The sequence below is a fragment of the Topomyia yanbarensis genome, chromosome 2 (genome assembly GCF_030247195.1).
Source record: "Topomyia yanbarensis strain Yona2022 chromosome 2, ASM3024719v1, whole genome shotgun sequence".
NCBI lineage: Eukaryota > Metazoa > Arthropoda > Insecta > Diptera > Culicidae > Topomyia > Topomyia yanbarensis.
This window is the reverse complement of record NC_080671.1, coordinates 79,751,599-79,776,577: the sequence shown is the minus strand read 5'-3', so window position 1 is coordinate 79,776,577 and position 24,979 is coordinate 79,751,599. Positions and strand designations below refer to the sequence as shown.

At 40.6% G+C, this 24,979-nt stretch overlaps 1 protein-coding gene across 1 annotated transcript in view; it reads left to right on the top strand.

Moving 5' to 3' along the window:
* The window catches only part of LOC131678565 (uncharacterized), a 237,963-nt gene that overhangs the window by 133,358 nt on the left and 79,626 nt on the right, over positions 1–24,979 (top strand). The window contains exon 4 of the mRNA XM_058958778.1: positions 5,461–6,580. Within this exon, the coding sequence (XP_058814761.1) occupies positions 5,461–6,580 (1,120 nt within the window). The remainder of the gene's footprint in view (positions 1–5,460; positions 6,581–24,979) is intronic.

Here is a 24,979-nt window from a genome sequence, read left to right as displayed (position 1 = left end):
GCTCCAGGCCTCTCGCGCTCATCCATTCCTCCACCGTGTTGATCGCGTGTTCTGCAGTTAGTTCTACCTCAGGGATTGACTCCCCATAGACCTCCAAGGTTACGTCGTCGGCAAAGCCGACGATCTTGACCCCAGGAGGGAACTTCAGTCTCAGAACCCCGTCATACATGATGTTCCATAGCACCGGGCCTAGTATCGAGCCCTGCGAGACTCCGGCGGTAATCGGAACCCTTTTCTAACCGGCATCGGTCTCGTATAGTAGTACGCGGTTCTGGAAGTAGCTTTCCAGGATCCGGGACAGACCCACCGGTAGGCTAAGCCGGTGTAACGAGAGCGCGATGGCATCCCAGCTTGCGCTGTTGAATGCGTTCTTCACGTCAAGTGTCACTAACGCACAGTATCGAATGCCTCGTCTTTTTCTTTGGATCGCTATCTCGGCAGTTTTTATCACTGAGTTGATAGCGTCCACCGTGGACTTACCCTTCCGAAAGCCAAACTGGTTGCTTGACAGGCCGTCCGTACCTTCTGCGTACGGGGTTAGCCTGTTGAGGATGATCCTCTCAAGCAATTTGCCAGTCGTGTCGATCAGACAGATTGGTCTGTACGCCGATGAGTCGCCTGGCGGCTTCCCAGACTTCGGTAACAACACCAATTTCTGCCTTTTTCCATCTATCGGGGAAGCGGCACTCGTCAAGGCATCTCTGCATAGCTAGCCTGAACATGTTCGGATTCGCTATGATCGCTGCCTTGAGAGCACTGTTTAGAACTCCATCCGGCCCTGGAGCTTTGTTCATTGCTAGGGAATTAGCCACTGCGAGTAGCTCTTCATTTGTCACCGTAGCCACTATTTCGACCGTGCCTGCACTGTCTCGTAGTACATGTGGCCAGGGGCTTGTGGCTCGAGACGGGAAGAGTACTTGGATAATCGTTGCCAACCGGTCCGGAGACCGTTCTGGGGGAGAAGAGCCCCCTTTGGTCTTGGCTATCACGATTCTGTAGGCGTCACCCCACGGATTCGCGTTGGCACTCTCACACAGGTTGTCGAAACACGCTCTCTTGCTGCTTTTAATGGCCTTGTTAAGGGCCAATTTCGCAGCTCGAAACACTTCACGGCGGTTCTCTCTTGCATCCTCGGTGCGAGCTCTTTGCATCCTACGTCTAGCTCTGAGGCAAGCTAACCGTAGAGCTGCAATCTCGGCACTCCACCAGTATACCGGGCATCTGCCGTTTCTTGGCAGAGTTTTTCTCGGCATAGTGGCGTCGCACGCCCGTGGTAGAACGGCTAGCAGCGCATCCCCGCTTAGACTGTCGGTGTTGGCCTCCAGTCCCAGGGCCACGGTGAAAGCTTCGCTGTCGAAGTGATTGGACTTCCACCCGCGTACCTGACAGGGATCTCCCGCCCTCGGATGCTGCACACCATAGTTGATCCTAAAGCGGATTGCTAAGTGATCGCTATGGGTGTAGCCTTCGTCTACCCTCCATTCCATGCCTAGAACCAGACTCGGGCTGGCAAATGTTACGTCAATCCACGCCTCCACCCCGTTTCTACGGAATGTACTAGCGGAGCCATTATTAGCTAGCACAGTATCGAGTTTCGCAAGCGCCTCCATTAGCGCTTGGCCCCTGCTATTTGTACAGCGGCTACCTCACTATACTGCCCATGCGTTAAAGTCTCCCGCTATGACTACCGGTTTCCGGCCCACTAGGTCTGACGAGAGCCTGTCGATCAACTGGTTGAACTGTTCGCGTAGCAGCTACAATAGAACACACCATTAATCACCCTCGGCGGAGGAGTATATTACCTCTTGTACCGGGAACTGTCCCGTTATACAGATTGCCGCCATCCCAGGCCCGTCCGACACCCAATTGCCGTTGCCGGCAGGGATGTTGTACGGGTCTGGTAGGAGGGCGACATCTGTCCTCGACTCCGAGACCGACTGCCACAACAGCTGTTGGGCTGCTGCACAATTTGTAAGATTTAGCTGTGTGACGTTCACGGCTTCTTCTTATTTGCCTCACCGAAGGGACACGAAGGTCCGCCCATAGCATGGTTATCATGCGCCTTAATGCAGCCCCGCTCCTATTCGTACGATTTATGGCCGGACTCAAGGCACCAATAGCACCTATCCACTGAAGGCGGCTGGGGTATGCTAATTGGGCATACTGACCAGCCGATTTTCAGTTTACCTGTCACGGTAGCCTTTTTGGCATCTGCTTTCAGTAGCCTGAGGTAGGCTACTTGGGTGCCGGAGGGTCCCCCTCTCAAGCGCACAGAAGCCCGCTCGATTGTTATGTCGCTTTGCTCCTTGACGGCTGCGACGACATCATCTGCGGTCGTGAACTCGTCCAGATGCTTACACTGGAGAGTCATTTCCGCCCCTAACGACCTCACCTGGGCGCCTTCACCCAGAACCTCTTGGGCCGAGGCCTTATAGACAGCACTGGATTGTGCGCCTCGCTTCAGCACCAAAAGAATTTCGCCTGTATTGGCGCGTCTCACGCTGCGCACGTCTTGCCCGAGGGTCAAGAGGCTTTCGGCTGCCCTCATCGACTTTAGGACGTCGTCGTATTTGTCCTTGTCGGTCTTTAACCACAAGGCCTCGCCTTTGTCCTTGGCCTTCTTTGCGGGCCGCGGTGCATCCGGTGTCGGCTTCTTCTTAGTGACCAGCTTCCAGGGATTTACACTTCCCCTGCCCCGGTTGCACCGAGTTGCTGCTGCCTTCTTCCTGCCCGGCGGGGTCATTTGCGCCCCGGTTTACCTCGACCAAACGGCGTTTGGCCGTGACGGTTACACGCCGTATGGTGTTGGTTTTTGCACCCTCGCCTGGTGACTTCCTAGGGCGCTTCGCGTTCGACGCCGTCTTGCGCTTGCCCTTACCCTTCGAGGGGAACTCAGCCGCCGCTTCGAGCGACTTGGCTGTTCCATAGAAGGGGAAGGGGAAGGCCCCTGTCTGGGTACCTATGTCGGCCTTCTCCCTTCCCTCCCTCTTGGAAGCCACTGTCTGGGTTCCTCTGTCGGACTTTTCTCCACACTCCACTCTCTTGGCGTAAGCCTGTTGTTCCTGTCTTGCGAAACGAACAGCCTTCCGGAGCACCAGCGGGCTCTGTTTGAGCTCCTTACTGATATTTTGCTTCGCGTTAGTGAACTCGATTATAGTATCGAGCTGTACCACCACTTTACGCATCGCGGATAGTGGCCCGTCCAGCGCGTTGGAAGGGCTATTTTCTACCACTGCAGGGGGGTCACTGTTGCTGTCGGATACAGCCCTCGTCGCTCCACTACTCTCCCCACTGGGGGGAGACCTCACCAAACCACCTTTAGCAAAGGGGTTTGGCACCTCTGTTTGTTTGTTTTTGTTTTTCACTGATCCCACGAGTCGCGCGAGAAAGAAAGGTCGGCCACGCCAGAGCTCCGCAGTAACATGGTAAGGGACGCTTACTTTGGGGTTGCCCAGGTACCCCACAGGCTCCGTTAACGATCGAGCATCTTTTTCACCACCTCGATCACTCATCCCTCGGCACGGGTCGCTTTACGCCTTAGACTTGGGTTTATGACCTATTTTGCTTTACGTGGTGACCGCGGCCCAGATCATCACAACCATCCTTCTTTACCAGGGCTTTGGACCTGTAGCTCTGGTTCTCAATAGTTCCAAGTACATAAATTATTACAGACATGCTACTATTGATATCCGCCATTCGCTAGCGGAGTGCATGGGCGTAAATAAAAATAGAAACATTTGGCGACACTGAAGCGTTACTGATCACACTGATGTTGAAACTGCCACCGAGTAAGACTTTTCATAAAAGTATTGGTCCGATTTCAACATACCGCTACGTTTTCCCGTGTACGATTTGCAAAATTTTGTTTGTTTCATACTTATAGTTTCTAATATGTTGAAAAATGATGTAACTGACAAATCGTTGCATAAATTTTACAATTTGTAAAATAAAAAAAAATATCTGTCACGGGAAAACTTAGCAAACGTAACTATTATTACGAAAAATATCCATTTTCTGATTACAGATTACCCAACTGGCCACAATCTTATTTAAGCAGGTCCCATGCAGTTTCAACATCAATGTAATCAATGACTTTTCAAGGTTGCTTATGCTTTGTACTGGTCTTCAATAGTAAAATTTAAAAGTCTAAACATATATCTTCAAAGTAAAAATTAAAATTTAACATCTATTCTCTAGGTGCTTTGCCATTTATTCTCCAAAAAATAGCTAAATTTCCGGCCTCGAAAGTAAAGGACCCCCTTAACTCTGATCTAATACATTTTCGAATATCCATTCTAAAATTCATCCCGAGCGAAAAACAGCCCTTTACTGTAATAAACTCATGGGACACGATGGCATGCTTTTTTGTTGTTGTTAGATCTCAAAACGCCATCGTTCGCCGCTCCAAGCATTAACTTTAGGCCCTGTCATGACTGTCTGATGTGAACCCCCATTTTCCGGGGAAACAAAATGAAAGTCATTCCCAAATCCGACCACGTTGAAGTGTATTTTCCCATTTAGCACAAAAATGATCTATTCAGCCCTGGTCCCTTTTGTGCTGATCGTAATGGAATTTTTAATCTACCCCGTTTTCGCTGAACTTGTTCTCCCTAAACAAACTGTACAGCTTCATTTCAGTTGGGTTTTTGTATCATGCAAGCATGGCTTATTCCGAGCGGGCCTCAAATAGCGTGAGATTGTACTTGTGCGCTCAAAAGTGTCTACATGTGAATATGGTACTACTAGTGGTTCAAATATTAGCCTTTCTGAGCTCGCTGCTAAATAAACAGGTAGAGTATTCTTCTTCATTCATGGTCAAGTGGGATACGACCTTCATTTTAAGTGGAAAATTCTAAAAATCGTTGGTTGTGTGAATTTTTTTGTTAATATGAATTATAATCTGGTCCTATACGAAATGCAAGCGAATTATTTGATGTACATTTTAAATAATCTAATAGACACGCTACAATATATTTGAACCACCGTTGAAGCTAATCGTATTTAATCATAATTATGATGATGTTGCTTTACAACCCATACTAACATCAAGAGTAAAGTAAACACAAATTCAGCACTTTTGGACACTTCGTCAGCGCATTGATAAACGAAGCCCTGTAGCATGAAATAATTTTACGCTAGAATGCAATGAATAAATTTAGATCGCTCCATCGTAAATTCATACTATATTCAACTGAATAAACATAGTTGATGACCCAAGATCAGAATTTGCGATGCGTTGCTGCAGGACGCCTATAGGGACTAAGACGGTCTCCCGACAGCCATCCAAGCGCATTGTACCGTCGTACAACATCGTTTCTGCTAAAACTAGGACAATGTCGCAATTGCAGCAATCACCAATTCAAATAATGCTGTTCATCATCGTTCCTGTCTGAACCCTTTCCCTCTGAGCCATTTCTGAAATTACTAATTAGCTTTCTATATACTATCTATGCCTTTCAGGATGAACCATTCGTGGAGGATATGATACCACCACCGCCACCGCCTCTCAACCGTCGACCGTCATTCGGTTACAGTTGCATTCCACAACCGTTGGCTAATGAGGTTGGCGGCCTCGGTGGAATTCATCAGCAGCTCCAACAGCCATCGGTCAGTCTAGCTAACGATCTGACCTCTACGGTCACTGGCAACAATGGCATCATTAATAATTATCCCTCAAATCAGCCGGACTTGTTCAATTTCGCATCAACCGCTGGCAACAACGGAGGCACAATTGGTGCACACACTCAACAGAGCCAGGCAAACTGTTTTGGAACTGGTGACTATGGTTCGACACTCAAATCGACGTTGAGAAATAAATCAACTAGCCGGGTGCTATCCAATGGGGAAACTGCAACCGCGAACAACGATGCCGGCAAAGTCAAGCCAAAGCTGAAAAAGAGTGGCTCAAACTTTGACATAATGAATAATGGCACATTTAGTGACCCCATTGCGGATGACTTGGTCAGCGGAGGGAACGGCACAATTCCGGTGAAACAGTTTCCTCCCTACTACTTCGACGATAACTATCTCAATCACAGCTTGCACCAACATTTCTACTACCAAAATCCGGACGGAAGCTTTCCCGTCAGTAGCATAAAGAATGACACCGAGGGTCAACTGTACCTGTTTCACCACGAGCCGGCATCCTACATTCCGAACTACGACACATTAAACCTCCCGTCGAAGTACAACACTATCGGGCCGAGCGGAAGCGGAGACAGCAGTGGCCACATGATTGGCGGCGACTATATCGAAAACAGCAAATATCATCACGCTAGCTCATGCAACCTAAATCAGTTTAGTACGACGAAGAGTAATCTCATTAGCAGCCATCAGCACCACATCTCCAACTCGATCAGTAATTTTAACTTCAATCCTTCGCAGTATTTCGGAACAGGGTTGGACCCGGCTCCAGGTGCCACCATCATCGGTGGTCCCGGGGGTTTGGGCGTCATCGGGGGCGACGGGTTCACGTCGACTATCAGCCTGAACGGGGGTACGCCCAGCAAGCAGCAGCACGCCTGGAAGCACCGACAGTGTCCCAGTAGAGGGTCCAGCAGCACCGGTTCGGGATCGTCAAGTAAGTGGATTAATTTGTTGTAGCAATTTGCTTGCAAAGCGATGGTTTTTGTGTTTCTGTGCGTCAGCCGGCGTGGGCTGGTGACGACAAAGTTGTCTGGTGGATGGATGGTACTGGTCGAAGAAGTTTCGAATGCGACGTGTTTGTGATCCTAGATTTTGAAAGATTGCCTCATTGAACACACTGGGGGGTTTGATTTGTGATTGCCATCGAAATTATAGTACACGCAGAAGAATTAGGCCTTTTGGAAACAATAAAGCGTTTAGTTGAATTTCGAACTTGACAAATGACTGTTTCAAATTGAAATGGGCGTTTCTCGAAAGCATGTATTTGGTTCAGTTCATCAAATACTGCTGTTTGCATTTTAATAGAAACATAAATAAAATGTGTTAGATCTAACTGATCCCTTTGTTGAAAACCAGCAGAATCTTTGTTTGATTTCTACTAGCAGACACAGGGTTAAGTCGCCGGTAAACTCTAAGCTTGCTCATATGACCCTTTTCCACGCTTTTCTAAACTTCCTTTCTTCACCTCCTTGCTCTCCCTTGAGTACTACGGCTCTTAATAATGAAAAGTATGCACCACTTCCCTGTCCCTTGCTAATTGAATGTCATTAAAAACAATCTTCCTAGTGGTGCAAATGATGCCTTTCTCACTTTTTTTATATTTCGATAATAGAGGTTTTAACCTTAAGGTCATTCGCTTCTTCGTGTTAGAAAAATCTCTTATGAAAAATTTCTAACCCTATGTGCGGGGTCGGGACTCGAACCCATATGCGTTGCGTACAAGCCTTTCTCACTTGTCCAAACTACGATTCCATGGCTGATTATATTCAATATAATGGTGGAAATGTCTATTACATATTCAGTACGATTTGCACATACATAGATCGACAGCCAAAAACTTGAGATGCTATGTGTCGACGCTGAAACACTTCAAACCAGTGGCGGATTCAGGAGAAGAGTTCGAGGGGTCCGGACCCCACCAAAAATATTTATCTTGTTGAGAAATTTTAAATTAGTTTCAATTTTGAAATAGTTTCAAACTCAAAATCATTTCAAACTAAAATTTTCACTGGTTTTGCCTTTCTCATATAAAGAAAGGCTATGCAATCACTGTAAAAATCGAATTTTTAACCGAGGCCCGGAGGACCGAGTGTCATACACCATTAGATTCAGTTCGTCGAGATCGGCAAATGTCTGTGTGTGTATGTATGTATGTGTGTGTATGTGCGTATGTGTGTGTATGTGACCAAAAATGTCACTCATTTTTCTCAGAGATGGCTGAACCGATTTTGACAAACTTAATCTCAAATGAAAGGTGCAACGTTCCCATAGGCTGCTATTGAATTTCTAATGGATCCGACTTCCGGTTCCGGAATTACAGGGTGATGAGTACGATCACGCAGCAAATCCCGATTCTAACGAATTCTGCGATGAATGTAAAAAGGTGATTTTTTTTTCAAAATGTAAACACAACTGTTGAATTTGTAGATCTAGGTCACCAACAGTCATTCAAAGTCTCTTTGGCCACACTGGCCACCATCGACGGATCCGGAAGCATCCAAATTCAGAATAACGGTTATATTGGTTTCTCGGAAATGGCTAGACCGATTGGATCAACTTAGTCTCAAATGAAAGGTGTTGCGTCCCCGGAAACTGATATTAAATTCCATCTTCATCCGACTTCCGGCTCCTGAGTTACGGGTTGTGGAGTGCGATCACATAGAAAACTCCGATTCAAACCGATACCGCAATGAATGCAAAAAGGTGCTCTTATATATACTTACCAAGTGTAATAAGAATGAAAGACATTTCCATAATGTTATATTGTACGAACCAGCTATTAAATTATAGTTTGGAGAAATGAGAAAGGCACAATTGCACCTCTAGGTGGATTAAAACAGGTTTTTATTAAATGCGGTTATTGCCTATTACGTAATGTGTTCATTTCAAAATTCAAGTTTATTCTAGAGACACTAGGAAATTTTAATGGGGAGACTTAATGGGAGGGGCTTGATGAGGGAAGGGGGGTATAGGGAAGGGTGATATGTGATGTGTGGGGCCTAACCCCTCACCGCATACCGAAGTTAGTGTTGTTGCCCTCTATGCGCTAATGTGGAACCAAAATGTTCTAACCAAAACATCACTCGTATTATTCACTATAATTCTTCTGAACGTGCTATTGAGCTAAACATAACTATGATTTCACAAAATGTTTTGTTCATGCGAATCGAGTACTGATACACAACCATGAACTGTTAGGCCCCATGCAAAACTGACCCATACATCACTTCGCTAAAAGTTTAATAACTTCTTTTAACAAAGCCTGATTGACTATCAATCTTCGACAAAGTTGTAGACAATTAAATTATCTTTCGTATTTTCACTTACTGTGATAATACGATGCATATAGTGCCACCTAGCGGCGAAAATTCGAGCTAGTGGGTTTTCGCTATGTAAATTGTCGAAAAATCCCATACAAACTTCAGGCACGTTGGTCCGGTAGCTAGACTTGTCCGATTTGCTTCAAATTTGGAGCACGTACTCCTGGTGGGACTAGGAATCGACTCAAGGGACCGATAGGGGTCATTTTTTTCTTGTCACTCTAGGCTACACTCTTGCTACTTAATATAAAATATTTGCCATAAAAAATACAATAATGTTCATAATACAAAAATCTGTTTTAATCCACGTAGTGGTGCAATTGTACCTTTCTCATTTGTCCAAACTACAATTTCATGGCTAGTTTATGTTCAATATAATGGTGGAAATGTCCATTACATATTCAGTAATGTGTGTAAAGTTAGCACTACCACTTACGAAAAACTGAACCATGACACATTGATTAATTGTTGTTGATTTGTCGTAAATTAGTTGTGAAATCCAAAAATTTGTCGCGCTCATATTTTGAAAAATTGCTAGAGTAGTACTATCTTTACAGTAAAGTTAGCACTGTCACTCAAGAAAACTGCATTTTTTTCCAAAATTCAAACACTTTACTCACACTTATACATTTGTCGTATATTAGTTATGAAGTTAAAAAAATTGCCGCGCCTGGTTTTTTGAATTTGGTATAGTAGTGCTAACATTTCATCACTAAGAATACGTTGTTCTGGTTTCAGTTTATATTACAATGAAATTCGGAAATTGAAATTTGGATAGAAAACACGATAGTAGGCGAAAATCGCTGGATTAAAGATGGCAAGTGTTAATACTCGAGGTTATCCACTGATAAATCCAAATTCTAGGTGAACATTTTCCATAATTTTTTTGAGGTTGGGTTGTTTAAACCAACACAACCTCAAAAATACAATAATAATTCCGGGTCTCGATAATTCGCAACAAAATATCGATTTCGACTGAATGTTTTGGTATCGAACGAAAAAACAAGTGCTTTCTTATCTTTAAATTTTTGTAAAACCATGTAATGGTTATTCTAAAATAGTTAAAATCAGGAGCGGATCCAGGGGGTCCGAAATTTCGATTTTGAAATGTTCATTGTACAATACATAATATGTTATATTTAATATCAGTTTTGGTGGTCGAATCTGGTTTGGCATGATTTTGAGTTTAGAACGAATTTAAAATAGAAACTAATTTAAAATTTCTCAACAAGTTAAAAAAATTCGTGGGGGGGAGGGTTCCGGATCCCCACTACCCTCCCCCTGGATCCGCAACTGGTTAAAATAGAACAACCGTCCTATATCATCAACGCAAGAAAATACTTAGATAATTTGACTGGCGGATAAGTTGCACGTTTGAGAGCCAATGAAGCGTAGTGTTAAATAGCGTTACTTTCCGTTTCCGAGCCCCGGCTCGACAGGAATGACGCTTCCAACGCTCTTTGTTTATTGTTGCCAATAAACTGCTCACAGGTTTTCTTAAGAGCAGCAAATCAGCCAACTATAGAGTGCAGTCCATACATTTTTTTTCTCGAGAACAGTAAAATTTAATGTAAATTTACTATATCAGTTTTTTGCTGAACAGTAAAGTTGATTGTTACATGAAATTTTATTGAAAATCTACTGCGAGAACTCTGCAGTAACATCTATAATATTTATTGTTTTATGATTGTTTGTAGGATAAATGCTATTGTAAAATTCTATCCGGGTACATACACATACATACATACAGACATTGTCCCAATTTGTCGAGCTTGGTAGATTGTTATATGAGACTCGTCCCTCCGGGCCTCGGACATTTTTTTAAAGGTTTGAGCTAATTCTTTAATTTCTTTTGTAAGAAATACAAAAATTATGAATATACAATGCAGACCCGATTTTATCAGCCCCCGATTTTGTCCACCCCCGATTTTATTAGCTTATTGACCCGATTTTGTCAGCCTCATATGAAAACTGATAGTTGAAAGTTTGATGGGATCTAGCAGACGATCCAAATTGAATTCGAGTAAATCCTTTCTTGGGTATATTTTCATTATCTTAGTTATCCAAAATATGCAAAAATAAAAATTTTAATTTTTTTTTCTTTTGCGCTGTCAGACCCCATTAAGGGAAATTTAATTTAAATAATCAGAAAGGGTTATGAGGCTACATCTAGGGACTAAAGAAGAATATTTTAAGAGTTCCGGTTTATTCAAAACGGACTTCCCATGAACATCGACAATTTTCTACCTGTGTACCAAGTTCCGTGAACGCGTTCAACCTCAAACATGCTTCGTCTCGATGTACAAGTACCCCTCGAACATCAAACCCAAGCGAACGATGTGCAAACTCTAGTTCAAACATCCGTGCACGTACACCGGGTGCGTATACGAGAACGATTCGCACAAGTCAAAAAGAGTCAACGCTAGTGATGATGAGAGTGAGAAAGAGAAAACTGGTGCCACGAACCTGTGTGTACGCACACCTTGTACGTGCATGGGGTTCGGTTGTGCAGGCGAACACGTGCACGTGTTTAGGTACGAAATAGCGTGTTTGTACACTAAGTGTGGGTTTAATATCATACACTAAGTGTGGGTTTAATATGAGCACAGAACCCGAGCACTAAGTGTGGGTTTAATATGAGCACAGAACCAGAGCGAAAATTGTGTGCGATGTGCATAGCGGAAGACTGATTAAAAAGAAAAAAATATATGTCCCAATTTTATCAATGTACCCATTTTATCAGCCTAAAATTCACCAAGGGGCTGATAAAAACGGATCTTCTTTGCATTTCATATAGTTGATCATATACTTACTGTACTGCCCTTAAAAGCATAAGAGTCCCATATGGATTTTTGTCGAAAATAAGTTATCTGTTGGATTGTAGTCTGTATCATCACTGAATCACAATGCACAAATAAGATTAAGGTAGCTCGGAGCAAGTTGAACTGGTTTTTCAAAGTTGAAATATGAACTTCTCCAATATGCTAGTGGTATATATTAGCACATTCTGTTTATTATTGATAAAAAAATAAACATTTATACATCTAGTTAAGAAATATAGTGGTTATTGAAAATTTCAAATTTCAAGTGCTTTGAATCGGCTTACCCCTCGTAGCGGCGTAAGTTGAAATAATATGATGTCATGAGTTGAAAGTTTGGCATTTGTATCAATCCCTGCATAATACACATGTTTGATGTTATCATAAATGCTAGGGACTTCTCCGCGAGTTTGGCGGAAGGGTACACACAGAATCGAGCATAAATCGTTAAGGGTCTGAAATTTTGAGCAATATTATTAAAAATTGAGGTCATTTTTAATCAATATTATTTTGTTTTATAAAGTTATTCAACAACTGCATAAAATTTTGAGAAGGTACGGTTGGGTGAACATTCTTAAATATAGATGTATCTAGAAGCTATTCAATGATGTTGAAAAATAATATTTTTATTATTTTCATACATTTAATCTGATAAGTTTCATAAAACTTTGAGCTTATTTATTTAATTAATGATACAGAATACATTTTTTTTATCAATACCAGTAAAAGTACCAGAATACACAAAATGTAGGACAACAATAATAAATTCAAGCCCTGCATCCAACCTAGTAGAACTCTGAAATATTGAGATCCCCGAGAGAGCTTGAAAGAGAAACGAAAGAAAAATCACGCTCGGCGCGCTGGCGGTTATTTGCATTGTTGTTCAATCGTGCGTCGTAGCGCGTTCCTTCAGTTATTTTCGGTTCAAATTCAATTTCAGTTGCCAACTGAATTTTGAATCCATGCTGACTATGATTTATCGAGCTAAAATACATCAGGCATAGATTACAAACTTCACTAATGCTCGAAAATATAGAAGATGTCACTTTCTGTCCAGATATAACAAATGAATGCGTTGGTTGGTGAATGAATACATATTTTCCCTGCATCGAATGGATTCGATTCTGCGTGAAACTTCAGTCAGCTTGGAAGTGAATGTGTGAGAGAGGCCTTGAAACTGAATGCTTAGTTTCGATTGATTCACACAGCAATTGGCAACTGAATTTGAGATTGCGCTGCAAATTACAAACGAAAATAAATCAAGTATGTAATTACTTGTTATTAAATTGTAAAGGAAATATTTAGTCGGCTTCCTGGTGTACTAGCGGACGATAACGGATGCTAAAACAAAATGACCAATCCCGAATTGAAGATTAGTGAAATATTACTAGCGTTCCAACTTGCCCCTCTGTTTGTATTTCTAATTGCCCCAATGGGTGTCAAAATAATGGGTATAATGGAACGCTAAAAATTTAAGGTGAACAATGGTTTCTCAGCAGACAGTTCATAATTACTACATTTGATAGATCCTAAACGATTGGTTAACATACAACTTTTTAGTTTTAGATTGATCTGGTTAGGGAAAACAGGTTTTTGATTTCGCGAACGACTAAAAATAAACAAAAGGGCGAAAATCATTGAGATGTTTCAAACTATCGCATATGGTATTCCAAAAGGTGCGTTTAAGGAAGCGTTTTTCTGGAAAAAATAATCTCGGCGATTGCTCTTTTCTGGTAATGGTTCAGGCTTCCGTTCCAACTTACCCCGCATTCCAACTTGCTCCGGTGTACCTTTCCAGGTTTGGTTAGAAAACGTCGAAAAAAATAGCAAAACATGGTTGTCCTATCCACAAGGTTTAATGAAAATGTAAACCTTAAACAGCGCTTTTCTCGGCTTGCTGTTTTTCTTTACGGAACAGTATAAGACATTGGCTTTAAAGTATAATACATTGGCTTTGAAGTATATAATGGATGTAATTTCGCAAAAACGCCTGAACTTTTGGGACGATTCACCTGTAAAATGGCGATCCTCTCTCTCTTCAAATATCTTTCGTGAACGGCAACACAGTTTTCCTTAAACCTCATCGATGTTAGGTCTGACGTTCGTTATCTCGCACATAATAATGCATCCTACGACGATTTTAATACTACAATGTTGAATTTATTATATGCAATGCAAAATAACACAGAAAAATGCAGTATAATATAAGAAAAATTATTTACTGGAAATGCCTACGAAGTTTTTAATATAAGTATATAAATACAATGCTATTCAAAACATAGCTTTACGTTTGAAAATATTATTGAACGATTTGGGATTATTTTAAATAGCGAATGTAATGAATATAATTAAAGTAGAGAAGATAACAAGATTTATAATTTATTACTTTATTACAATTACATACAATATATTAAATGATGGTCGCAAAATATCACAATCAACGTAAAAATAAAGCATTCTTTATGTATACTTAAAGTAATAAATAAAATACATGTATTGAATATAATGGGCGTTACATAAATATAATACAAGTACATAAAATATGTTATTTTATAATGAATAGTACAGGGTGTTTGGTTCATAGTCAAGAATCTCTCGAGGGGTGATAGAGGATCATACTCGAGGTAAAAATCGCCCCACACATGTCATTTAATCTCAATCCTCACAGAGCCATTATACTTCTTCTCCAATTGACCCGCTTGTCTCTAAACGCCTTCAGTGTATGTGTGATTAGAGTACTTAAACTTAGAAAAAGCAGATTTCTTGAGTGGTAGTGCTAACTTTACTGTAAAGTTAGCACAACTATACCAGTTTTTTTTTAAACAAGTGCGACATTTTTTTAAACTTCACAACTAATTTACGGCAAATGTATACGTGTGATTAAGGTGTTTGAACTTTGGAAAAATGCAGTTTTCTTGAGTGGTAGTGCTAACTTTACTGTAAAGTTTGCACTACTATATAATTTATTTTTAAAAAATGAGCGCTATAAATTTTTGGATTTCACAACTAATGTACGATAATTAAGCGAAAATTAATCCATGTGTCATGGTTCACTTTTTCGTCAGTGGTAATGCTAACTTTATACACATTATGTAGCACGATTTGCACATACATACAATGGATCTACAACCATGATCTTGAGATGGTATGTATCGACGCCGAAACACTTGAAATCAGCGGCGGATCCAGGAGAGTCCGGACCCCGCCAACTTGTTAAAAAATTTAAAATTAGTTTCAATTTTATAGTAGTTTCGAACTCAAAATCATTTCAAAATAATTAGTGGCTTTTATTGAAGTTATTGCGGTGATTGCGTATTACTTAATGTGTTCGTTTTAAAATCGAAATTTCAGACCTACTTGGAAATTTTATTCTGGATCTTCCCCTGCTTGAAGCAAAAATATAGAATATTTGGGGGGGGGGGGGGGGTTGTCTTTCGGCTAAGTTGATCATGCGTGTGTGTGATTGCATAACCTTTCTATGTGAGATAGGCAAAAAAGCAAAAATGTGTCAAAGTCCAAAAAGGTACTTTTTTCAAAAAATGATTCTACTCCCCGATTTGAGGTTTCTTCAGTCCCTGCTTATATGGAATCCAGAACCGTCGTAGGTGGCCAATGTGGTCAAAGCGACTTTGGTTAGTCATTATTGATCTAGACTGGCAAATTAATGTAATTTTGCATACTTTTTAATAAGTTTTGCATCATTTTGTGTCATTTTAATATCATGGTGGTACCAGTTTATATGGGAATTTGCTGTGTGGCAGCACTCCGGAACCGGAAGTCCAATAAAAAAAACTTCAATGGAAGCCGATGGGAAGGTTGTACCTTTCATTTGAGACTAAGTTTGTACAAATGGACCTTTGCAAAAGTTATACATGTTTCTTCATCAAAACCAATATGTTTTTGAAAATAAACAAGAAATTTCTTGTAAATACTCAGTTCCTGGATCAAGGAAGTTTTGTGTATGATTATCCCGATATCCTTGCTTCAATAAAAAATATACAACTGTAACATGACAGATTTTCGTTGTAACGTGACAGATAATTGAGAATTCTCCATAAACTCGAACAAAAAGTGTTTTTTTTAGGAAAACTATACTTCAAACTCTTCTTTGTTTTCCAAGCTTCATCTTGGAACGAATATAGTATCATTGTATGCGCATTACCCGAGATCAAATTCTATCCATGACATATCTCTTCTCGTCTGCGCATCCGTCGTGACTCTATGAATCCATTGAGCATTGGAAATTTTGTTAATTTGCCGAATTCCAATCACAAACCAAATTTCCGAGAGTGTACTTCAGTAATGTGCGCAAGATTAATTCTGTTACGTGTGTTTCTCAAAGATTCAGATTCCCCGTTCTGTACAGAATACACGTCCATGAAAGAGGATATTCGTGGACTACGCTCGCGGATGATCTTAAGCATTTTGGCAAATAAATACAAACAGGTTGACTGCAAGAAATTTCGTGGACTCTTCGATACGTGATCCGCGAACAAAATTTTATTACAGTATATGTGTCTTTGGTATCTTCAAAAACTGTTTATCTGTCATCTGCAGGTTCAATGATACTGGTTCTGTATATAACACAGAACCATGTGATAGAATGGTGGTTACATTCTATTATCCTTAAGGTATCATCGAATGCATTATTGGTGGAATTTAAGCAGGTCGTGATTTCAATCATTTGATGTCCAAACTCATATCCATCACTATGCACAACTTATTTATATCGAGTATACTGATGGCAATCTATGCGTGCGGTGGCAAAATTTTTCAAGACATCGAGCACGTTGTATGGGCATGTTCAGAACATCGTGGTACCAGATCCCTGTCAAAAGATTGCTTAATCAATACATCCAACCTGAAGGTGACATTCCGGAAGTCGCATAGTCCTGAGTACACGTGGTTATGAAATTCTAGCTAAATCGCCTTAGAGCTTTTAGTGCTCACCTAAATGACACGACTGCCAAAGGGTTGAGTTAAAACAAATCAGTCCATTAGGTTAATAATACATGAATTATAGATGTGGTGCAATAATTAATTCAAACATAGCTCTAAAACGCTCCTTATTCCATTAGATAATACAGTAACGACATCATTCTATAGCAAGGGTCCCATTATATGTCGGGAAGCATTAGTGTTTCTACCAGTTATATCAGTAATTGTACCATGTTTTCACCAAGCACCGCTACAAATCGGTGTCAACAGTTTCATTGATGCAGGGGCGTATCTTCACGAAATATAGACTACAATGCGCACTATAAAATTCCTTTCTTAAACCTGAACCGACTTCAACAGTACAATAATAGTATATCCAATCGTAAATTGCCATTCGTATCACGTTTACAAATTGGTGACACGAACGTTGCCTCAATCACCTATCTCGTCCTGGAGGTTGAAAACAACACGGTATACCGTATCAATTCAACAATAACATTCCCGTCCCCTGGCGGCACCAGGCTAACAAATTACGACACTCTTAGATTGCATTTTCTGCATTGACTCCCACCGCATTTCAGCCTCCTCCATTCAAGCGTCAGAGTTGCCGTGTTGTATTCTGGACGAACGAACGAACGAACCAAAGGACCAAGCTTTGCATTATGCATCGGACGGATGAGCGCACCGGGCATGGCGTTTGCCTGGTATTGCCACAGCCTCTCGGGGACACAGATTTCAGTACCCATAAAATGTGCTTATTATTTTTGCGGTTCATCCTACGGTTGGCGTTGGTAGAATGGGAAAATTGTTTCATTCAGTTGGTAAAGTCATTGCTCTACATATCTGGAACCTAGCTTAAGTGTAAACAGTTCGAAGGGTGGATCAGCCAATAATGGAATTCTTTCACCATCGAATGAAAATAGACAACACTTACCGTCAAGCCAAAAATATATTTACCAAGGCTGCCACCACCACCGGAACGTTACCGCTGACTGTGCTTGTGTCGGGAGGAAACTTTTTCTGTCCCATTCCTCGAGGAACTGTAACACAGCTGCTGGCTGTGTGCAAAACTTGTTTCCACTTTCCAATGCATACAAACACGTTTTTGTGAAAGTTGTGTCTGCAGTCTGATAAATAATTTATTTCGGATTACCATTTCATCTACCTACACTGCATTTTATAAGCAACCCACGACCGTGTTGTCGTGCACTGTGTGGAGGGATTTTGCTTTGCGGGAGATTTTTTTTCTCTATCAGCGAAACGAAATAGTGAGGATGAGAGCTTAATTTGCTGGCATAGTGTGTCAATGGAAGTTTTGGGAGAATTCAGAACGGTCGGATTCGATCAGATAGAGAAGCAATTTCATTGGAAAACATAGGCACTATGCTTTTCAATAAACTAGGTAGTGGCTTCCAATTGATTATAGTAGTGATTGAAATTATTCCTTGTCGAAAATAACATAGGAAGATGAGATTCCATTTCCCGATAGTTGCGTGTCCTATTTCATGCCATAGTGTGAGAACGAAAGTACAAAGAAATTATAAATGGGGAGGTAAATCTGACATGGTATTCATATTTTTCGTTTAAAACGACGATTTTTAAGTGTCAATACTATAATTGATGATTTTTAATAATGTCCAAAGTTAAACTATACCGAAATTCGAATGAATTAAACCAGAGAAACTATGTGGAAAAGCACAATTGAGACCTTTGCCCGATCAAAAGACCATAACAGAATGCGGCAAAATACACTGGCCATCGACTTCCGCTCTGTATCCAGCTCGATCATGTCAGGCGTTCAGTGTTGATAACGCCTAAAAAATTGGATCATTTTGCGTAACAACATAAAATATGTGATTGTGTGACAACGCTAAAATTTCGATCCTCATGTATTTAGACGATGGGAAAATCAAGGTAAGACTGAATGATTTGGCACCACTGGTCGTTATAAGGTTAACCTCTTCATGTCCATATTGTTTATAAACAACAACGTTTTCAAACAGCTATAAGTTATGATTAAATAAGATTTGAACACAAAAACAAGCAAGGCTGATAACTGTGACTATTACTTTTCATTTGAACACTAACAGGTTATTAGAATCATCCGCAAAACTCAAGTTATTGCAATTGTTTTGACTGGTTTTCATTGAGGCAGTGCATCCAGAGATAGTTTCAGTTAACGTAGTGTTCAATAAAAAATTAGAATTTAATCAGTCATGTAGTTAAAAAACAAACAAAAAATCCATCTTCCGAACACAATTCCAGATCCTGGTGGTCAACTGCTTCGTATCCTTGGCCCGCCAATTATTTTTGTACAATAGGGCACTGAGGGAGCCGAAAAAAATCTCAATGCGACGACACTGGGGAAAGTTGGTCGGGTTCCTTTCTTTCGACACGTGCGGTGCTTTTTCTGCTCAAGATGATGCTCCTTTAAAAACGGTCACTCTTCCTGATACACTTGTTGATTGATGGCCAGGCCGCTCGGCTTGAACCATGGCTTTGAAATCCCTCTGTCCAATATCATATCTTTTTTTCAACTTTATGCTTAAACTTATATTTTATTTCGGGGGGTGTGGCCGACTTGTCGCTGGAATTGTTGCTGGAATAGTAGTCGTTTCTTGGAATGTGGGTCTTCGAGAGCGGAAAGTAACTTTTGTCGTCCAGCACGAACGACGTCCGGTGGTAGTTCTTCGTCATCCACCGGCACAGCAATTTCACGATCGCTATATGCTCGTCCGTGTACTCGGGACACCGAGTCTTCTTCCGACAGATAATGTCCTCCATCTTGAGGGTTTGGTGAATCAAGGTATGGGAGAAGAGATATTTTCGACCGGCGTCAGGCAAAATCGTTCCGTCCTTGTTGTCGAACAGCTTTTTCAACACTATATTCTTCTTCTTCGTCATTATCTTCGCCGGACGGCCGCTACCGACCTTCTGCTCCACGCTCAGGGATGCCAGGATCCGGTAAACGTTTTCGTCTCGAAAGTGGTCTACCGTAAACTTTTTTCCACGATGACTATGCGTTTCATAAAACCATACAACACGCTCGCGGAGAGCTTGCTGTTTCAACGCCATCTTCGATTGAGCTAACAGCACCCAAGCGAAAAGAAACATGCCGCCCATTCCTAGGGAGTCCAAAGAGCAATTCTCTTGGAGAGAAAAAAATGCGCTCTTTACTTTAATTACAGAAAGGTATTGACATAATTCTCATTTTTTATTGAACACCCGGTAGAAAAAAAATGATATATCTTCGTTGTCTTATTTTAGAAAACTTAAAACTTTAGATTTCGACCATTTTTTACATGCAATTGGACTATAGTATATATTCTAGGAGAATTGTATTGAGCCATAGAAACTAAATATTGAGCAGTTTCTTGCATTATTTGGAAAGAACTAATCTTGATCAACACAGATTTTTCATGTTTCGAGATCCCAGCACTTCAAAAAAAAAATAATGTATTAGCCCTATATACACTAGAAAAAAATTGAACATGTAGAGGAACTACTTCAAATGAATTCCAAATATTGTTTAAGCGGCGAGAATGCGGGTAAATGAACCCATTTCCTGCATAGTTCCGTAAAACTAGTTCACCTAAACCATTCTTCCGTTCAGTTAAGTTTTTTATTTCTGGATAAACATGTGAACATGGCATATCGAAAAGAATATTCTTACGTTGCTTATGTGTCTTCCTATTCCATACTGAGACAGCCTCGAGAACGGTTTCGAGAATGTAATTTATCGTTCGTTTCGGTCCGAGATGTTCAATTCCAACACACAGTCTCTAATTCCATCACCTGAACTACAAACGGTTTCAAAACGTGTGGCTACTGTTCAAGCTATCATGACAACTGCGTCGAGTACCTCAAACTCAACAGCCAGTATCATTAGTGGGCAAGCTACTACCAAGGGCGGAGAGTTCACACTCGTGACCTATGAGGGAAAATACCCTAGTAACAATTAAGGTTTTATGGTACTCTTGAAGCCCTTCTCAAAACATAGAATGCTCTTGTAGTATGCTATAAAAGTAGAAATGCTACTTAGGTAGTTAGGAAGAACATCTGAACGGAAGTATTCAGACAGTAATCATGATGATGATACGGGCATAGTCATGAATGAAACAAATATTTTCCCGCCACGAAAAAGGGTCTCCGCGCGCAATGGCAAGTCCCAAGCACGTGATCTCACACTAATAATGTTTTTTTTTATTTTTGCTGTATCGATTTTCAGCGAATGTGAGACGAAACCGAAAGTTATAAAAATTAAAAGATGGATAGGTATTTAAGAGTGAGTCAGTTATAAACTTAGAACAGAAAACTAGAGCTAGGCACACTTATATAGGCAAAATTGCAAAACAAATATGTTTCGCCTTCTTCTGGGAAGAGTGGGCCGTTTCATCCGAGTATACCGCATGGTCGGCGAAAGAGCATAACTAATGGTCATGTTTTGCCGCCGACGCCGGCAAAAGAGGTCTCGCCTAGAAACGATCACGCGATCATTATTCGCCTGCTGTGCTAATATAAAGCAGTGAGTGTATGCATACATTCGGCACCAAGTTATCAGTGCCATGCCGATCCTATTGTTATTAATCTACTCTCGACTCCTACCGGCAGGAGGTGAAAGACTCTTCGCATTTCATTGAGATCAATCTAAAAAAGAGACTGGGGAGTACACAAGCCCCCCCCACCTCTTCTGTTCATTTTCTGACTACGTCTACGTTATGCAGCATTTTTGACATTAAAAATGTCTTACTGCACTATCTGGGGCTAGGTGTCGTTCTAAAATCTAAACTAGAAAAACTCCAGAAAGAGAACTGCGGAGACTCCAATTTGGATCGATTGGATTCGCGTTTTGCTGTCAAAAAACGAATCCAATCGAACATTGCCTATCCTTATAACATTGGACGTGTTGCCATACAATGCCAGGGCATACGTTGCCAAAAATGCTGTTTTTCTCTCCGCAGTTCTCTTACTAGAGTTTTTCTAATCTAAACTATCTCCCATGTAACGAAACTATGTAAGGTTTGTACGCTTATAACTCCGATATTACTACATGGATTTTAATCATTCATACACCAACCGATTCAGAAACACCTAACTTAAAAATTGGTAATAATTTAATATCTCCCCAATAAAAGTAGACTTTTGGAAATTGGTAAAATTAAAAAGTTCACGAAAACGGGAAAATTACCATTCGTGAGGCAGATTTCTCAGACACAGCCGTCAAGAGAGGGCAGCTTAGTTGCTCAATGAAACACGAAAAGTCATAAATAGAAGCAACGCAGTTGTTGCTCTTATCCCATACAAGCAACATCGTCTCCGGGCGATGCAATAAGCGCTATCGATTTTCGGTAATGTTGGCATTTGCACACACTCGCACCTAAGTGACTAAACCATATACGGTTAGTTTATAAATAGAGGTGACGCGTACCCGTTTGAATCAGTTTTTGTTCTTATGTCGAACGGGTAAGATTATGGCTGCAGCGTCTGGGCGCTTTGTAGCTGCGTAGGGTAAAGAGCCTATTGGTTTTCATGTTTCATGTTTCGGTTATATGTTTTTTTTATCAGTAAGGCATCTGACAACGTGCTTCTGTAGTTATTGCACTGTTCAGCAGCGTAGTATTTTATATAGGAGAGTACACTCAGGTTTTTTGCGCGGATTTTGAAATTCACGCGGTTTTCATTAACGCGTTTTTTTTTTTAAATTTACGCGGTTTTCATTTACACGGCCTGTATCCCCTGCGTGAAAAATCTGAGTGTAATTGCATCGGAAACAATCACATCCCCAGCAGAACTTTTTGTTTTCTAATTTCAAACACTTTTGTTTCGTACTGCACACAAGGGAAAATTTTAAAACAGAACTTACCGTCCCAGCAGCAGTTTAAGCGGGTGTTCTTTTTCGATTCAAATTCAAGCCATGTCTTAAGCGTTACTGGACTTAAAATTGTTTTCCCAGTTTATCCAGTCAGAATATCTGTCCTACCCTATGTATTTGAAACACAGTTCTAATTGCGTTTTAAAGTATACAACAAATAGAACGGTTGGGTATACTAATTTAAATTTTAAAATAAATCTGTTTTAAATTATGAAACAAACCGCTGTACTGAAGATATAATTATGTCAGTCCTATTACCATATAAAACACCTATATAACATAAAACGCTGCAGCATTGGTTTAATAATACAATGTTTACACTACAGAGTTATAACACGTTTTAATAATTAGCAACAAGAAAAATGTCACCAAGATAGCATAAAAACCCGTTTTAACTGGTAGTGCGAACGTTGCATAACAATGCAATTTATCAAATAATTTCATTTTTTCCACCACTAATCGATCAAGAAATACTTAAACATAAGTTTGTTTACTTTAGTTCATTAGTACATTATTGAAAATTTAAATGGAAAATGAAATTTCGTATTTCATGGAGAATCTGTATATTTCCGTTGGCGGGCGTGGGCTTCCTCATCACAGCTCTCAATATGGAACTTTTCTTTTGAATATATTTTCTGGACAGACCAGCCTATTTTTACTAGATGGATCAGCCAAATAATGCCAATCACCTAGTGAGATACTTTATTAATTAATTACCGTTAAAAGACCTTCAATAAATTATGTTTTGATGGGGAGGGTATATAGCAAATTGTAATATATGAAAACAGGCGATCGAACAAGAACGTTAGTCGATATATGTGATAGATAAAATTCATTTGCACGCTCTTGAAAAAAGCTACATTTTTAATGTCACCGTGGTCGTGTCCTGCACACAACCCTTTAATTTTTTTCAGTATTCATGATTTTAAATTTACACAAAATCTGATTCATTTTTTTGTATTTTGTTAATCGTCAATCGCAGTGGGTGGTTGCCATTTTTACAATTGGATTCGATAATTATTGCAACACTTTCAAACTTGTGCAATTTTTTTCATATTTGTCCGTACCGCGCCCAGTTTTTCGTTAGAGTGTATTGTTTACATCCGACAAGTTGTCACATTTTCAGTGAGCTTCGGGTCGAGTTGGAAGAAAATCAGCAATCCGTCCTCGAAAAGCTTTTGCTCATCCACATGCAAAATCCTGGGATGTCGCATCACGGCTTGGGAAAACTGATAAATATAGATTTTTCGACCGTCTCAAAAGTCTCAAAGGTTCCAGGAACGAATCACAATAGACCAAAAGGCAGGCGCTGGAAGCAAAACGGGAACAAAATGTAAAAAAAACCGACAGAGTTCTGTTTGTTCGTTCCAAGCGGAATCCGAACATTTCAACGCAGAACTAGGCTAAAAAACTTGAGGTTTAAAATTGCGTCCAGAGGACTTAAAATCGATCCGGATTGAAAACGTGCAGAAATTCCCCAAGCGGGACGAGAGCCAGCAGAGTGTTGTCAAATCGCGCGTCCGAAAACTCCACACGACACTGTTACCGAAATACCGGTTCTGCCTCATTCAAGATGAGAACTACATCAAAGCGGATTTCATGCATTTAGCGAGACAGGAATATTTCACCGGTAAGGACAACTTTGCTGTGGATGACCGTTTCAAATGGAAGAAGCTTTCGGCATTCGCTTCGAAGTACCTGATTTGGCAAGTTATATGCACTTGTGGCAAACATAGTGCACTATTTGTAACCAAGAGCACCACGACCGGTCAGATTTATAAAACTGAGCGTCTCAAAAACTTGCCGTTTTGAGACGACTTGATCAGCAACCGTTATTTTGGTCAGATTTGGTATCATAAATAGTACAGGTTTATTCAGTGGATTTTGTGCTGAAAGACATGAACCGACTAAAGTGCACTAACTTCGGAAGACCAAAAGAGTGGCGTAGGATGAAAATGAAACGATAACGATATGAAATCCCTGAGAAAAGCGTACCGGAAACGACTGTACAACTGTACGACTGATGGAGGACGTCAATTACAAATGTCAATCTAAAGTGTCCCAATAATTAACGATTCACCCTTTAATAATCTTCAAGTTGCCATAAATCGATCCTGATATTCTAGAGAATGACAAAAAAGCTCTTTTTCTTATGTGGTCAGAGTACACTACGTCAATCCCACTTTAAAACACATCGTCAATACTGCAATTTCTTCCGGCAGATATTTTCAACCTATAATCAAACCAAAGTTTGTAGTTATTTTATTATTCTGGCTCTAAATTTAACTTTGAGAAGCGTTTTCATTTTAACCTTACATATAAGGAACCAGTTAACTATTGCTGTATTCTGGCACACCCATGCGGATCACAATGATTCGCACACC